Source organism: Leishmania panamensis (assembly GCF_000755165.1).
Source record: "Leishmania panamensis strain MHOM/PA/94/PSC-1 chromosome 12 sequence".
Lineage (NCBI taxonomy): Eukaryota > Euglenozoa > Kinetoplastea > Trypanosomatida > Trypanosomatidae > Leishmania > Leishmania panamensis.
This window is the reverse complement of record NC_025857.1, coordinates 89,224-106,756: the sequence shown is the minus strand read 5'-3', so window position 1 is coordinate 106,756 and position 17,533 is coordinate 89,224. Positions and strand designations below refer to the sequence as shown.

Sequence of the window (17,533 nt, the reverse complement as noted above, 5' to 3'; positions counted from 1 at the left end):
CCGGATGGCGAGGGAGTGAATGCACAGATGATGACAAGGAGAGGGGGGGGAGGAGGAATAGCGAAGGGTAGTGGACCAATCATAAAGCTGCGCCCCATAACATCTCATTAAGAGGCGTGCCATGTTAGCGTTGCTTGTCTGACTCCCACCAAAGCACAGTGTACTGCTCTGATGACGGCGATGACAGCCAGCAGCTGGATGACGACGACTAGGAGGGGGTAGAGTCTAGGCTCAGTTGTGAGAGACATTGCTCCACTCGAATCCTTCCTAGCACCCCCTCCCTCCTCTCTTCCTCTCCCTGCCAGTGCCGAAACCACCGCTGGTGGTGACAGGGCCGAGCACCTGCGACCTGCGAGGCGGGGGCGGATGGGTGGCGTTTGGGGCAGGGGCCGTGCTCGGATGACTGAGTCGGCGCGTTGCTCCATCGCGTGTGCCTGGCGCAAAGCAGCGCCACCCGGATGGGCCCTGTGGCAGGACGGTGGGGGCGAGGGGCGGCAGAGCGGCGTCTCGCTCGCGCTCTGCCGCGGAGAATGAAGGCCCGTTGAGGGAAACAATGAAGCAGAACTCACCGTCTCTCCTCCTCCTCCATCACCACACTTTCGGTTTCCTCTCCTGCATTCACACGCAGGGCTTCCAAAGGACCACGGTTGTCTTCACTGTCTCGGTGGGTGAGTTGTGTGGAAAGAGAGGGACTTTGATGATGGACTTCTCTCACTCTCTTTCGTGGGAGTCGAGTGGGCAGGTGAGCGGCCAAGCGGTTTCTCTCAGGAGAGGTGACGAGTTATGGCATTCCACACTGCGTCGTGTACGATCGTTTCCCCCCTCTCTCTCTGCTTTCATAGCCAATTCCCGCGATCTCGCAAGGTAAAGGGGGAACTCTCAGCAGCTTCTCCTCCCCATCTCGCCTTGTGTTGCCCTCGCTCGCTTACGTATGGCCCAGTCTCACTTTCTCTCGCTTCGGAGGTCTTTTCCCGCCTCCCCCGCCCTTCTCCCCAATTGCCGAGCACTTCTTCCGCCTCAGTGGCCTTCATTTTTCGCTCATGAGGGGTGGGGAGGAGGACACCGAGCAGAGCCGAGAGGTGGCGTCACTCGCTGAGGTTGTTTACCTTTGTGCTTGGTCTTCGGCAAACGCGTCCACATCACTTCTAAACCCAACACCAGCAGCAGGAGGGCTTGGCGTGTCGTGTATCACCGTAGGTCTGAACGAGGAGCCGAGACGCCAGCGCGATACACGACACGCCAAGCCCTCCTGCTGCTGCTGCCCCATCTTCAGCAGCCTCTTTCGCTTCTGTCTGGAGAACATGAAGGCGTGCACACATGCATGTGTTTCACTCACTCGGCCTCTCCCCACCTTCTCCCTTTCCTTTCTGTTTTGTCCGTCAGTCCCGCAGCAGTGAAGCAGACGAAAGTGCGGGTGGAGGGGGGCAAAGCGTAGCGGAAGGGAGGGCGAGGAGGGAGATACAGAGTGCCCTCCCGCCCCCACTGGGTGCCAGTCAGAAATGAGCGCACCCTCCTCGACGTACAACGCAGGCACGCCCTGCATGCTTACAGAAATGCCGACAACCCCCCCCCACCCCACCCCACCTAGAACAACTGATTTAACTCATCACGTTCGTAATCGCCTTTGCACGTCAGCGTTGTATGTGCGGGGCTTGCGCGGTTACTCTCATGTGCGATACACGAGAGGGAGGTGGGAGGCGAAAGAACTTCACGCCTCTTGTGATCGGGCGCTGGTCTACGGAGAGAGAAGGGGGTAGTAAAGGTGGGGTAGGGAGGGCAGGCGAGAAGCAGAAGACGACAACGACGACAACAACCGGGGATGTTCTGCACACTAACGCACCGAGGCCTAATGAAGATGCTCTTCCTGAGACATCTCAGCGTGGAGTATGCTATGGCGTCTTCACGTACGCGCGTGTGTGCAGGTCGCGCCTCGCTGGTGCCCACATGTGAGAAGCTGCCAATAATTCGCTGTGCGTAAAGTGGGAGGTAAACGCGTGCGTTACACTGCCACCTCCCACCGCTCTCTTCCCCCTCCCTCCTCGCACAGTGGCTCAGCCTGGTCTCATTCGTGCTTGCGGCCCAATGTTGTGCCCACCCGACCTCATCATCACGGTGGTATCAAGACCTAAAACTCTGCTACGTGGCCTCACCGACGTAACGGCGGAGGGGAGGTGGCGAGAGAGAGAAGGAAAAGACACACACCCACAGAGGGGTACACACAAGCGGGTAGGCATACAGCACACGTGTCGGCTGGACATGGACGGCAGGAGGGAGAGGAGCCATGTTGAGAGATCGGTCAAAGTCGACACTGAGTGACTCTCAACACCCATGCTCACTTATGTACGCCTGTGCGTGTATCCTTAACTTTGGTTGTGGGTGCTCAGCACATAGGGGGAGAGGGGAGGAGACGGCAATAAGTCATGGATACGTAGATGAAATGGTGATCAGCCGCAGAAGGGACACAGAGCACAGGTGCGTTAGGAAAAGAAACAAAGTTAATGAGATAGAGAAGGTGACAGTGACTAGGGCAACGACGACCGAGTAGACGGCCACTATTTCGTCCGTGTAAGTCTGCAGCCACACGACCGGAAAGTTAGAAATGAGCGACGAAAATGAGGAAGGCGCACCCCTTCGTCTTCTTCCGCTTTCGGATCCGCGTAATCGCGCTCGCTGATTTTGTCTCGTACAGCTGCTGATGCTGATGCTGATGCTGCTGCTGCTGCTGTGTGTGTGTGTAGTCGCGTCAATGCTAGTCGGAGTGTCACGGATGGGAGCGGGGACTGGGAGACAGGCAAACGTGGCAGGCGCACAACGAAAGGGGCGTACAGCCACGCGTTCTTCCTGCCACTCCTCTCACCCCCTGCGCGCCCGCTCTGGTGGTCATCTCGGGCGTCTGTATGAGCGTGTGTGTGTGTGTTATGCTCGTCGCCCGTTCTTCACGTCCACCGTCACAGCGGAGGGCGATGATGGAGTGAGTGATAGAAACTGGCGGCGGGGAGGGAACAGGGTAATGGGAGATGCACCATAGGGCAGGTCCTTTTGCCATCATCCACCCATCCTACAGCCCGCGTCCTCCTGCCCTCTCCTTCATCCCCCCACTCACTCACTCACCCGCTTATTTACCTCAGCGTGCCTTTTAGATCAGCCCTACCCAGGCCTGTTTCTCGACTATAAGGCAATAGAGCTCACCCATTCAAAGCGGTGCGTCGAGAAGCCGTTGAAGGGGGCGGCGGCAGAAATGGTGTAGCTGCCCATGTCCGGGACCAGAATCCAGTCGCCCAGCTTCATCTCTGGGAAGGGTTGCTTCCTCAGGATACAATCCAGCGAGTCGCAGGTGGGTCCGAAGATGGTCGTGATGCGCAACGGGCGGCGTGCGCGGCTGCTCAGCGAGGTCTCGCCCTCCTCTTTGTTGTCCTCCATTGCGTCAGCACCGTCGCCGTCGTTCAGCAGGAGAAGCGTCGGATGGGCGTGATCGAAGATGATACAGTTGAAGCTGTGGTAGAGGCCGTCGTTGACGTAGTACTGGTACTCCTCGGACTCGTCCATCGGCACGACAGACTGGAGGGCCTGGTAGTTCGCCTTCTCCACATCGGACATCCGCAGCTTGCGGGAGGCGAAGACGTTCACGAGAAGTGCGTGCGTGGAAGCCGTGAAGTAGCGACCGGGCTCACTGATGATGGTCACATCACCACCCCCGAAGAGCTCCTCCAGCACTGGCCGAATCGCACGGGCGATGACCTCGAAAATGGCCTCGCCGCTCGCCGTGTTGGTCTCCACGCTCGGGAAGCCGCCGCCGATGTCAAGCAGAGTACAGTTGAAGCCGTACTGGGAGGCTTGCTGGAAGACGTGGTAGGCGTCGCGCACTGCAGACACGTACGTAGCCGGGTCGCTGTTGCTGCTGCCGACGTGAAAGCTGACGCCGTACACGTCGACTTTGAACTGGCGAGCCGCCTGCAGCAGGCTCTCAACGTCGTTAAGGGGGACACCGAACTTGGTGGAGAAGGCGCACTTGGCCTTGCTGTCGTTTGTCTTGATGCGGATGACCGCGCGGGCTGAGGGCATGAGGCGGCTGATTTTCTCAATCTCTAGCAGGTTGTCCACCGTCACGTAGGTCACGCCGCGTGCCTGCGCCTCCCGCATGTCGCCAGGCTGTTTGCATGGGTTGGCGAAGATGATGTCGTCTGGCGACGCCACGAGGTGGTTGTCCAGCACCGTTTGGATTTCCCCCTTCGACGCGCAGTCAAAGCCGGAGCCGAGGGCCCCGAGCACCTCCAGAAGTGCAAGTTTCGGGTTACTTTTGACGGCGAAGTAGGGCCGCACCATCGGCAGCTCGTGGCGCCAGCGCGCCATCTGCTCCACGACACGGCCGAGGTCAATGATGTAGAACGGGTCCTCGGGCTCGTGGCGAGGGACATCTGAGATGGTACAGTTCGTCGGAGTTGTAGTCGCAGCGGCGGTGGCTGCCGCCGCCTTCACACCCTTCTCGATGTACACGTTTGACAGGCGCCGCCAGTACTGCTCCCGCGTCTCGATCGGCATCTTGTTGATGGCGTGGATGGAGGCGTGCTGATGATGGCTGTGGTGGTGCTGCGCGGTGGCCAGGGCAGCCGGTGAGACAGGCAGGTGCGTGGCCACATTGTACTTCTTGAAAACTGCATAAATGGCAGCCCGGCGCTCCTCCGCCGTGCGCCAGCCGTAGGTGGGGTAGGGCGAGAAGCACAAGCCGTTGACGGCCTGGCTTCCCTCGAGGAAGAAGAGGTCCACAATGTCCTGGCTGGCTGCGACAGCGGTATGCTGATTCACAGTCGAGTCTGCAGCAGCACCCAGGGCCACCTCCTGCACGTACTCGGGCGTTTGCTTGTTGCATTCAGTCGGCAGGATGGGCTGCTGGGCATCCACGTCACTGAGCTGCGCCGCCTCATTCCTGCCGGCGGTGGTGTTGGCCCGGCTCAGTGGGTTGAGGGTGGTGGATCGGGAGTCGATGTGGTACTGCTCCAATAGCCGTCTCTTGCAGGTATGCAGGCGATCCGGGACTGCATCGACGTCGAGGACAGACACCGGCGGTACCATCGTCATCATTCCGGAGGCGCTTCCATGGAACAGGCTGTTATTTCCATCGTCATCGCTGACCGTAGGCCGCGGTGCAAGGTCTGAATAGTTGGCATGATTGTAGTGGCTTACTTGGCAGAGAGTGAGGTCATGAGTACTCATCGATCTCTGAGAAGAGCGCGTCAACGACAGAGCGAAGTGCGACCGCTCACACAGGACAGAGAGTCACAGCGCCTTGGAAGGACACTATGAAAGCGAGGAGAGCCGGCGCACACTGCGGGGGAGTACAGTGGCAGCGGGAGATGGAGACGAAGCGAACGAGAGAAACACAGTGCGAGGGTGAATAGGCTGGACTAGAGGTTCCTGAAGGTGAGCAGAAGTCTGGGAGGAAGAGGGGGGAGGAGACGGGTATTGACCAGAGAAGGGGAGATGAGACGGGCAAAAGAAATATGATTTAAGAGACAGCGAAGGCTCAGTAACAGGAAAAGCACGGAGCAATGCGAAGTGGAGCGGGGGGAGCGAGGAAGGCGGAGTTGCGCTGTGTGCGTGGCCAGGCGTAGTTGTTGAGCGGAGAGCATGAGAGGTGAAGGGGAAGAGTGAGAACGGCATTCAGAGAGTGAGAGAAGGAAGAGCGAGGGGCCAGTGGAGGCGCAGGAGGCAGAGGTCATCTTGAGTAGCGGAGCTTCATCAGCAAGGTAAGAGGGGGGGGGAGCCCGAATGCTTGTACTTATGTATGCGTGTCACTCTGCCCGCGAGTACCTCGCGGCGTTCTTCTGCCATCATATCGGTGGGGTCTTTCGACGGCGCGGGTCGTCTGCACGCTGGCACGTATGCGTGCGCGCCTTCGTTAATTGTGTGTGTGTGGAGAGGAAACACCAAAGAATCACTCATACGGGCCGTCATCGCTACTCGTGGGTGCGAGAGAACAGGGGAGCTGAGGAGATGAGGGAGAAGAGAGGGGGCTGAAGGGAAGATGCGAGGAGGCGGGGGTACCGCCAAGGACGAGGATTGCGCTGGCTCCAACACGCTGCGGCCCTTCGGCTGAGCCTTTCGCTCCCCCTGAGGTGTGCACACACCCACCTACCCACAACACAGCTAAGAAACGCATTCATGTGCGCACCGGCACCGCCTCGTTCAGGATTCGAAAGACGTAGCGATATTCCGCGAGAAGCTGACGCTTCGACACCCTGCGCACCTCCACATCAATGCCCTCTTGCACCGCTGACAGTGCACTCGCTGAGGACAGGGACCGTCGAGCGAATGATGCTCGCGGTTGAGTTAGTGAGGGCCTCTGCAGTGAGGGCAGTGGCTGTCCGTAAAGATACGCCACCACATCCGCACTGCTGGCGGCGTAGCTCAGTAGCACAAGCTCATCATCAAAGCCGAGCTCGAGCAACTTTGCCATGACATGCAGGGGGTCGCACACGTCCATCGTGCTAGGTGGCGCAGCACAATCGGGCATCCGGGGTGCGCTTTGCTGCCCTGGTGGCTGTGCGCTGCGTTCTTGTCCACACCGTCCCGTGTGCAGCGCGCGCAGAAAGGATATGACCTCCGGCGTTGGGCGGTACACATAATGGCGGCAGAATGGTTGTCCACATCGGCAGAGCAACCAGCTGCGCGACTGCAGCGCGCGTGCCAACTCCCCTGCGTAGAGGGGGGCCATGCGAGTGCTGTAGTCCAGTGTGAGCTCCTCGCCTGCCGCGATATCGCGAGTCACGAAAAAGCTGTTCGCGTCGGCAAAGTGTGACCACAGCGTCAGCCGCTCACGCCAGTCTGCGCTGTGCGACTGGGTGACAAATGATGATGGCGATGACAACGAAGAACGATTTTTCGTGCCACTACGAATTCTTCCCCCCTTAACGTTGCTGTGGGGAACTTCCGTACGCTCATTGCCTCCACCGGCAGTGGAGCTGCTCCGCGACAAGCGCTGCTGCTGCCACTTACCTGCAATCGTGGCAGCCTCCCAGAAGGTATGCGAGAGTCCACTGCACACGTTCGCTGCGCAGCTGTGGTTCATTAGATGATGCGGCTGCGCCTGTGTCACCAGCTCCACGATGCACCCGGTAGGTTGGGTGTAGTGCCATGTGTCCGGCAGTTTCTCGTGTGTATCAGCGAGAAGGGTAGCAAAGTGTGGGGCGAGGAGGAGGGAGCGGCGCGGCTCAGCGATGATGCGGGTGCCTCGCGGCAGTGCGCGAGCCGTGAACAGTCCTCTGCTGTGAATCGGACTGTTGCCGATGTAGAGACAGTCAAGTGCGTGCTCGCGCAGCGGTGCGCCATGAGAGAAGGGGAGCGAAGAGGAGGCAGCGGCGGAGGGTCGGCCGGCAGGCGAGAGACTCGACGACGCTGAGAAGGTGCCCACCATTGAGAGATCGCCCTTGCAGTGTGCCTTGCACATGTCGATCTCGCAAGAAGAGTTCGGCCCCGTGGCCGTCGCCACCGGTGGCCCCACACGCCGACGCGTGAATAACATAACAGACCCCTTTACATAGGCGGCGTAGGCTGCGGCCTCGAGCACACGCATCGCAAGCGCACCGACGTATGGTGTACGCATGAGCCTAAGAAGCAGCGTCAGCCAGCGTTGCTGCGCGCGGGTGCGCAATGATGCATGGTAGGTGGTGGTACCTCTGGTGAAGACGGAAGTGCTGCTCGATTCAGTGTGAGGGCCCTGCAGCAGACTCCAGGATGGTGCTGTCGTGGCCTTCTCGCCGTAGACCTTATCTGCATCGGCGTAGCTCAGCCGCTTTGAACGTCGAGACACCGAAGATGCAGCCAGGGCGATTGACGAAGCGGACAAGGTCGACATCGCACGTTGTTCAGTGTGCGCGAGACGTGACATTATTTGTCTTGGCGCGGCGCTCCCGCCGTAACATCAACGCAAGCGGTTCTCCCCCGCAACGGTAGCCCACACACCGCTGAGCGAGAGCCGCAATTACTGTGTGTGGTGACCTAATATGGGGGGCTTTACGAACCCCGACACACGCAGGGATACTGGGGTGGTTGCAGCTCGCTCTCTCGATTGCTCACTGTATGTGTGCGCGAGCGCTGATAGGGCGGGTGAGGGGCATCGGAGTCAGCGACCGAGGCAGGGAAGCCGAGCGGCATAAGGAGGAGGAGGAGGAAAGGGATGCGGAGAGGGGGGAGGGGCGCTGGGCTGAGGGGCATCCGCAACGGCATGCTTCGGCGTGCGTGTGCGTGCGTCTACTCGTGCATGCCCCACAGCGCAGCGCGCGCTGCTTCCAGATTTGGCGGCTCGTACACTCCATTCTTTCGCCATGAACGCAACAGGCATTGTGCACAGGGAGAGAGGTGGCAGAGAGACGTCTGTGTCGGTGATAGAGTTAGCGAGTCTTTGTGCGTTGTGGCTTAGTTAGTCGTACTCTGTGATGAGCATGAGAGAGGGCGAAACACCGATATCAGCACACCAGGAGCGCCTTCCTCTCCTTTCCTCGATTGCGCCCTAAAACTGCGGCGGGTCCACCCCATTGTCAGCGACGTCAGTGGCATTGTAGACCTTGCGGGGGCTGCGCAGGCGGTCAGCACTGTCTCGGGCTTGAAGCGCCTGTGCATGGCGCTTAAGCGACTTATTCTTGGTGAGCTGCTCAGCTCCAGCTCGGGCCGTGGCCGCCGCGGCGCTGCCAGTGCGTGTTGGCCTTGCGGGGGCCTGACTCTGCGGTACCCAGCGGTGCGCGTGGCGGTCAACGTAGAACTGGCGCAGTTTCGCAGCAAATGTGACCGACGGCAGCCGCGACGGGAGCGCCGGTGGGACTGTGAACATCATTTCCACCGCCGCCCCTTCGGCACTCAGCGCACGGTAGCTCAGCCGCTTTGACAGTGCTTCAGCAGGCGACACGGATGCCCCACGTCTGCGACCCACATCACGCTGTCCTCCTTGTGCGCCACTGCAACTCCCCTCGGCATTCTCGGTAAAGGTAGACCAACTTGTGGGTTGCAGGAGCGTCGCTAGAGCACGCGGCGGTGTCGCGAAAATGCAACCGAGGTCGCGCAAGAGGGTCTGAATGGTTTGGCCGTGACGGACGCGCTTCAGGTATGTGGCCAGTATCTCTGCGGCTGTCACTGCTGCTGGTGATGGTCCCGTCCCTTGCGCTGCACGCGCGCCGGGTCCAACAAAGGGAGAAAGCTGAAGCTTGCGCATCACGCGTTCGACATAGTCCGCCAGGGTGACCATGTTCCGACGCGCCTGCAGATACTCATGAAGGACAAGAAGCAGCGTGGCCTCCACGATGGCGTCGCAGTCTCTCGTGCCCACACTCGCCGACAAGCCGCCGCGATGCTCGTCTGTGGTCAGGGCACACGCTGCTTCCGGAAGACACCAGTGCAGTCCATCGGAGGGGTCATGCACTGCCGCCGACGACTCTTCACGCCTGCCATGCTGCCTGCTATGGAGCGGATCGTTGGCGATGGGTACCAGTACACCGGGCCAGCCGCCGCCGCGTCCGATCTGCTCCAGGAGGCCCATGTAGCCTTCCATGGGCAGAGGCGTCGGCAGCCGCCACACGCCCCAGCCATGCAACATTACGGCGTGGAGGTATGTGTGGGTGCTGTTGAGCAGCAGCGCTGCCCTGGCCTGCGGCGAGGCAGCGGCGAGGTAGCCGGCCACCACGAGCAGCGCTGACATCGGTGGGTGAGTAGTTGCCGAGGCAGCCGGGCCCACTTCGCCACTGCTTGAAAGGTTCAGCACCCAAACGTGGTGCGCCGAGAGCGTCTCTGCACCGACCGAGGACGACGGTGGCGCTGCCTCCACTCCAGCACTACCGCGGCACGGGTTTGGCTGAATCGGCTGCCGTAGGTGCGGCGGAGGAAGAATATCGGTGACGCTCTGCAGCGCCACGAGAGTGCCAGCTACCGCAAGCGGTGTGGCCCGGTCCACCCCTGTTGTTCTGCCCTTCGCCTTATGAGCGCTAGAAGCCTTCTGCTCGTGTGATGAGGACAGGGATGACGACGATGCCGGGGATTCTCTGTTGGACCACTGTAGGCAGTTCAGAAATGACTGAGCATCGATTACACATGGGTAGACGTGCTGGGTGAGCGGTAGGTGGGTGCTACTCTGAAGGGAGAGTAGCGACGCTAGAGGCAGCGAGGCAGCAGCAGATGATGCGGGGTGGAGTGTGCCGGTTCTGCCTTCGCTTTTGCTGAAGCCCGCATGATCACGTGTGTGTGTTTCATTCGTGCCCGAGCATTGAGGGTCGCTTGCGACTCGTGGGGCCCAGCCGTAGAGTACCGCCAGGTGCTCGCGGCGCAGTCCGAGCTGAATGGCGTGGAAGAGGTGCTCAAGGTGGCTGACAGAGAGGTAATGCTGGTCAAGAGCGCCTTGGTTCGAGCACAGGTGATTGCAAAGGACGCAGTAGTGCACTGGTGACTGCGCAGCACCGGCGCTTCCACTGGGCGCGGCATGCGCCATCGAAGAGGCGGAGGGCACAAGGGCGGGCAGAGGCGCCCTCCACGTAATGCTGCGGGTAATGTAGATGGGCGGCACGACACTGACTGTAAGCGCTGACGGCGTTGCCGTGCCATCCGATAGCTGTGAGATGGTGGACACCGGTGAAGGTGCAGGGGCGGCGGCAGCGTTGTCGCCACTGTTGAGACGCGTGTGAGTTCCGCGGCTGTCGAGCGGCGATGCATTCTTCGACGGCGGAGGTGCTGTGGGAAACAGGTCTGCCAACCCCAAGGCTTCCGCCGCGGCCCGAGTGACGGACCGGTCACCCATGCCCAGGTTGCCGGACCAAGCTACGCACGTTGTTGTCGCTACAGTCGCGGTTGCAACGCCGCCACGTATTAGCCGTGCTGTCGCAGCACTGGAAGACAGAGGGACCTCCGAGAAAAACACATTGCAGCGCTCACCCGCAGCTGAGCCCGCTTGGGGTGCGAGCGATGCTGAGGGAGAGGTGGGAGCAGCTGCTAATGATGAGGAGGGCGGCGCGGCCGCAGTTGGCGAGTTTAGTGCAGAGGTGGCAGCTCCGGCCAGGGATATGCGCTGGAGGCCGCCAAGACCGCTGATGCCACCCCCACTGCCGGTGCCTGCCGTCGCGGCAGCGAGGAGGCTGACCCCGAAGGGTGCCAGCTGCACGTACGGATGACTTCTTTGAGTAGAGGTGCCTCGGTCTGGCGAGGCCGCCACCGGTGGCGGCCTCACCATGTCAGTGCATCGAAGTGAAGAGGGGAGTACCGCCGCCTTCAGTAGATCCTCCGCTGGCGGCCCATGCGTACCGTCCGAGCTTACCGGTCGAGTGCTTGTCGGAGCTGCCTCTGAAGTTGTGACCCGAGACTCGGCTTCAGCACGCCTCGCGCCCCCTACAGTGGTGTGTTGTCCATCCCGCACAGCATGAGTGCGCTGCATAGATGCGGCGTCGACGCCACCAGCGTCCCTGTTGCCGCCCTCTTCTTCTGCGTTGTTGCCGGGGTCAGCGCTGGCGGGGAGGGTGACAGAGGGGGTGGGGGAGAGACTGTCAAAGAGGCCGGTGAACCCATCGCTGGCGAAGCGAGCTGCCACCGCGAGACGGTTGCTTTGAAAGAGCTCGAGCTGCTGCAGACCGGCGCCCCGCAGATATGGGGAGAGGGCCTGCTCCACCGACTTGGACGTTACCCCCAATGTGCAGAGAAGGTCGTAGGAGTTGGGCCGCGGGCAAAGTGGCGCGGCGCATGTTGGTGGACCCTCTGCGCTCCGCCCACCCTGCTGTGCACTCGACCCACCACGGAGGACCCCTGGCATGTTCGATGTGCCACTGCCAGACCCCGACAGGGACTCCATTTCCTGCTGCTGCACATCGATGTGAAAGGTGCAGACATGCTCCTCATCGTTCTCCAGCGCCTGCATGTTGCGAAGGAGACGGCGGTGGTGAAAGCGGTGCCCGCCATCCTCGCCGCGCAAAGTGCGCTGCCCAAATGCTGCCACGAAGGCGGCGCATAGTCGATCTTCGGTGCGCCCCATCACGAAGACGACCGGCGGGATGGGTGGTGGCGGAGCTGGCGGGCGGTAAGTGGGCACTTTGGACTGCGTGGCCTGCTTAGACAGTGGCGGTGGCACACTGAGCGATGAGGGGGTGATGACTCCGTTAGCAGCGGCGGGCTTCAGGCACTGTTGCTTGTAGAGAGAGGGGTAAGGAGGACGCAAAGCAGGCAGACCATCGGCCCAGTATGTGAAGCACGGGTGTCGTCGTACCGCCTCGCGCGCGGCTCGCTCCTCTTCCCGAAAGCTCTGGCCCATTTTGCCTGCTCCTCGACTGCCGGTACGTGAGGCTGAGTGGTTGTCGGGGTGGTATCGCAGGTATGGACGACCCCACAATCGAATCCGCCACTCTTCGCTGTCATACCACTGCGGCAGGCCGTAGCGTTGCCGCTGTCTGGTATGGCACAGTTGCACACGACTTACCGCAACTCGCTGGAGGCGCCGCAGTGAGCGCAGCAGCTGCGTCTGGGCCTCTGCAGGCCAGTCTTGAAGAAAAGGAATGAGTCCGATAGCGCTACCGTTGCCGCTGCTGCCACGCCACAGCGCGTTCGTTGCGCTCGGACCTACGACTGAGCAGGAGCTAGTGGCGTCGGTTTGGCATACGTAGGCGCTGAAATCTACCTCAGCCTCAGCATCCTCCACAACGAAGCGCCTGGCAGCAGGACCTACCGCCGCTCCAGCGGTATCCACCGACGCAGCGCTCAGCTGCAGCAGTATTCGAGTAAGCCGGCCGCAGGTCTGGGCCACCATGTTGTCCACTTGGCGCATGGCACTTCTGTTCAAGCCGTGTGTGTTCTGGAACTGGATGCAGGCCTCCACGTTGGAAAAGGCGTACCACTGCCGCAGCAGGGCACGCAGCATGAGCGGCTCACTCAGTTGTCCCGCTTGCCGCTCCTCCATTGTAGCAGCGGCCGTGGTGGGCGCGTGTCTATCGGTGTCGCTCGCGGAGCTGCTGTCGATGCTTCGGCGGCTGTCGGTCGCCTCACTGCCGTCAGACGGGCAGGTGGCAGGGCGCACCATGCGCCGAACAGCAAAGCCGGCGAAGTGGCGCTGCACCCAGAGTTGCCGGTAGAACTGTTCGAGCGGTGAGAGGGCTGCCCTCCGGTCCGCGTCCCACTTCTGTAGGGCGTAGTCTGAATTGGTGCTGCGTCGAGCCCCCGCCTGGATCGTGCTGTAGGAAGACACACGCGGCGTCGAAAAGAGCGACGGAACGGCCATGGCACACGCCACGATCAGGGCGTCTTCGACGCAGCGGAATTGGAGGCCATGATAGACGAGTGTGGCGTGCTCGTACGGTAGCGGTAGACTTGCCACAAAGTGACCCTTCGGAGTGAAGGTGCTGCCGTCTAGTAGAGGGAGCAGCGCGCCGTCGCAGCTGTGGAGGGCGTCCGCATCATTGAAGGGTGTGTGCGCTACGGCATCGGCTAAGTCGCGGGCCGCCTCCTGAGGGGTCGCCGCCTCTGGCAAGAGAAGAAGATCCATGTCTGAGAGCTGCTGCAAGGCCAGCCGCACCGCTGCAGCATTCGGCGGCGAGGGCAGCGCCGCCACAGCATTTCCTACCTTTGAGAAGAGGAATTTCATTCGTAGCAGCACCGTCACGATGCCATCGGGCAGGGCCTCAAAGGTCAGCGTCGCGGGTGGCGGATCGGACGTGTTTACCGTTAAGGGTGGGGGCAATGCCACCTGCGTCGTTGCCAGTGGGCGCAGAAAGGCTTTTGGGAGCACAAACCGCCTTGGCGCCAAGTGAATCACAATGCCATCGCCAGTCCTACCAACCCGGCCACATCGCTGCCGCAGCCCACTTGGTGAAACGAAGGATGTCAGCACCTGCGTAGCGCCGGTGACGTTGTCGGTCCTGGTGCTGCGCTCAAGGCATGTGTCTACCACGATACGGGTGTTCGCAATGGTGAGGGAGCTCTCCGCCACGTTGGTCGAGAGAAGCAGGCGTAGCGGTGCTCCCGAGTGCTCCGTCGCCATCAATTGCTCTTGTGGGCTCCCTACCGCGGTGGAGTGCAGAAGACCAACCGAAAAGACTTCAGAGCCGTGGCGCAGCACGGGAGTAGCGGGCGCGTTGGAGGCTGTCATGCTGGTGGATTGGGACCCTGCCGCTGAGGACGAGGGCTGCACAGTGTCGCATAGTCGTTCGAGAGCTGACATGATCTGGTGCAGCTCCCCGATGCCGGCGACGAACACCAGTATCGTGATCGGGGCCTCCACTGCCCGCGGATTTGCGGCTGCGAGAGCCGTTAGCGTTCGGTCAGGGGTAGTGCCGTCTTCGTGATGGGACTGTTCGCAACGCTGCGATCGCGGGGGTGCGGCACTGGTGCTGGGCATTGCCGCACCGTCAATCCATCGATACCGTGCGGCTTGCAGCAGCTGAAGAATCAGCTCCACAAGCGCGCGTGTGTGGATGTTGAGCATGACATACGAAGCGGCGCGTGTGCCATGTAGATCGACTAATCGTCTTCGGAGTGCGGCACCATCGTCGGTAAGGCAAATCGGGAAGCCTCTGGTCGACCGCTGCGCGGCGCCGACGGCAGATGCGGAGAGGACTGCCGTATCCTGCTGCTTCGGTTGCCTGTCCTCTCTCCCACGCCCGCTAGCCACGCCTTGCGGCGCGTTGGAGGGCGTGCGTGGCGCGGCTGCCGATGTAGCGGCGGTGGCCGCGCGACGTGCTGCCTCATCAAACAGCACCCGCGAGCTCGCAAAGCATCCCTTCACCGGATCGAGGTCATCGACAAAGTAGCGCTCAACACGGTACGGTTTCATCGCGATTACAATCGCCGCACCGTCCGCGCCGCGAAGCGCTGATACGGGGCGGGGTGGCGACACACGTGAGGGCGCCGCTGCTGTGGTGGCTGTGAAGTCTTTGGCACCACTGGCAAGGAGGCCAGCCACTCTATGATCTGTGGCGCTGCCAGCGGGTGAGCCGTTCACCGAACTCGCGGCATTACCTGTGGGAAGGTGTTCCTCTCGGTCACCATCATCACACTCGCCGTAGCATTCGGCGGCCTCCACGAGCTGCAAGACGGCCGCGCGCACGCGTCGGTCCGTCGCCACAGCCCGCGCGACGGCGGAGTCCACGTCTGCGCTATCGATACGTCCGCCAGCGCTGTGTGACTGCTCTCTTTGCCACCACCGCCGCACATGATGGCGCTGCGCCGGAGAGAGAAGCAGAAGTGGCGCGTCCGCCGACACGCAGTCAGTTCCCTTGGCATCCTCGGGTAGTGCGTCGCTGTCGGTGAGTCTGTGCGTGAGCCCTCGAGTGAGTCCTTCGCGTGGTTCCGGCTGCACATTGCACCCACTTCTGTTGCCGTTCTGAAGCCCTCGGCAGAGATAGGTGTCCATCGCCTGCAGGTTCATAGTGGCGGACACCACATAGTACTGACGGAGCACCGGGAACGGCGCGGATGCATCCGCCCCTTGCCTGCACTCTCGCGACAGCTTCATCCAGGCAAGCAAGGCATCGGTCTCTACGTCGCGGCAGTGTGCCTCATCCACCACAAGCGTGGTCGGTGACAGCGACAGTGACGACGGCGACGACTGAGGATGGGAGTCCCTCAGCGCGTTGAGAGCGTAGCCGGGAGTGGCGAAGAGAAGTTCTGATTCAGAGCAGAAACGCGACTCCCCACCGACAGCAAATCCCACCCGCTTACCAACAAGTTGACGGCTCAGGACACGCTGCTCGTTCTCGCTGCGGGACTCGCCGTCGAGGGCTGCTCCTTTCGGTGCCGCTGCCGCGCTGCCGCTGGCCCCGACACAGGTGCGACCGGCGTCCAAGAGCGCGCTTACATACGCGGCAAGCTCCGCACATGCCACACGAGTTGGCTGACTCACCACAATGCGCAGGCGGCTGCAGGCTGTGAACTCGCGTATGAAGTTCTCCTGCGAGTCGAGAGGGAAGGGCTGAAAAGCAGTGTTGGCTGCCTCCGCCTCCGCAAAGTGGGAGTCGTCTCGCGCCGCTGCTGTGCCCGCCGCCGCCTCCGTGGCGTTGTCGTAGGCGTCAATCGTCCGCACCAATCGTCGCTCCAGCACCGCCCAGTGCGCATCGAGAGCGTAGAGCGGAATAAGCACACTTTTGCCGGTCCCGGTGGACGCAGTGCAGAGAAGCAGCGGAGGGAGTTGGCGTCGACAGCCGTTGTAATCGCCACGGAGCTTTTCAGTCGTGGTAGTCAAAACAGCAGACGAGGATGATGCGGCGGCAGAATCGGTCTTTGCCTGTGAGGGGATAGGTGTCGCGCTTCCGCGAGCGCAGTAATCCTCACACCACTCGTGGCGGCACGCATAGAGGGGCATGTGAAGTACCTCAGGGTGCAGCCGAGAGAGGGCATCCCACGGGACTCGCTTCTCAGCCCGTATAGTGTGAAGCAACTTGTGGAGGAGTGTGCGAGACGGGGGAGTTGGTCTGGGTGCTGACGGAGGCGCAGACGACGGTGTCCTACCCACTGCCGTGCTAGTTTCGGCTAGCGTGCTTGCGTCTGAGTTTGCTGTGCCCCCCGTGTGCGGTGCACCGGCACGGGAGTGTCTCTTGGCATTGCGGCCGCCGGAAGCTTCTGATGGGCCTGATGCCACTGACTGGGGCGGCATTGTAGAGAGAGGGGCAGGTGTAACCTCAAATACACGCAGCAGCGGTGAGCCGGCTGCGGCCTGCTCGGCTCGTTTCACCGACGCGGCGGCCGGTGCCAAAGTGCCACCGCCGCTGCGGCTTGCTTTACTCCTTGCTGATATGCTGGCAGGGCTGAGAAGAGCGGATAGGGCGGCTGCGGCAGAGGCGGGAGTGCCCTGTTGTGCGCGGCGCACGGCCACACCACCGCGACGCGCTATGTTGCGCAGCAGCTCTGCCGTGGGCACGTTGCGTAGCATCGTTGCGGAGGGTGCAGAGGGTGGCTGCGAAAGCGATGACGCAGTCGGCGCCGCACTTTCAGTGCTACTCGCAAACGTTTTATGGCGATGGTGCGAGCACAACAGAAGCGATGTTGTCCGGAGAGCCATCGCCGAGACCGAAAAGCTGAAGCCACAGGTGAAGCGGCTGCTGTGGCGTGATGGAGCGAAGACGGTATTGCTGTACCCTTGTCCTCTCACAAGAGGCACTCTCTCTGCAGTTGGCTTACCACCGCGACGGGGCTCGCTGAGTGCAACGACCCGTACGCTGTTGCTTGACGCCGTCTGCGAGGACGAGATGGATGACCCCGTGCGCCATGGGCCCCACATGGGGAAGAATGAGAGAGGTTTATAGGGACTGTACAGTTTTGTGTGAGAGGTGGGGTCGAGGGAGGCTCGCGAAGGCGAGCCTAAAGGCATAGGAGGAAGGGAGGAGAGCACGAGGAAAGACACAGTTTGGTAGAGCAATACAGGGCCGTAATACCCGAAATGTTTGAGGGATGGGAGGGAGGGGGGGGGAAGGTGGTAGAAGAGGAGTGGGATGTGGGGCACCAGCGTATAGAAGGGAGAGAGCCTCGCTCTTCTTACGTCACTGTCCACCTTCGTTGTACAGTTCCACTCCGCTGTGCGGGTCTCCGT

At 61.4% G+C, this 17,533-nt stretch overlaps 3 protein-coding genes across 3 annotated transcripts, besides 1 other annotated feature; all 3 read right to left on the bottom strand.

Annotated features, from left to right (window-relative positions):
- Positions 1-286: 286 nt before the first annotated feature.
- Positions 287-532: a repeat region.
- Positions 533-3,168: 2,636 nt separating this feature from the next.
- On the bottom strand, positions 3,169-5,079 carry LPMP_120290 (ornithine decarboxylase, putative; the record flags this gene model as incomplete). Its single annotated transcript, XM_010698708.1, has 1 exon — positions 3,169-5,079. One exon carries the CDS (start codon positions 5,077-5,079, stop codon positions 3,169-3,171), a length of 1,911 nt encoding a protein of 636 aa, XP_010697010.1.
- Positions 5,080-6,157: 1,078 nt separating this feature from the next.
- LPMP_120280 (hypothetical protein) lies at positions 6,158-7,885 on the bottom strand (the record flags this gene model as incomplete). Its single annotated transcript, XM_010698707.1, has 1 exon — positions 6,158-7,885. The coding sequence occupies one exon, from the start codon at positions 7,883-7,885 to the stop codon at positions 6,158-6,160; it is 1,728 nt and encodes a 575-aa protein (XP_010697009.1).
- Positions 7,886-8,506: 621 nt separating this feature from the next.
- On the bottom strand, positions 8,507-16,309 carry LPMP_120270 (helicase, putative; the record flags this gene model as incomplete). The annotated part of the gene is made up of 1 exon (XM_010698706.1): positions 8,507-16,309. One exon carries the CDS (start codon positions 16,307-16,309, stop codon positions 8,507-8,509), a length of 7,803 nt encoding a protein of 2,600 aa, XP_010697008.1.
- Between the last annotated feature and the right edge of the window lie 1,224 nt (positions 16,310-17,533).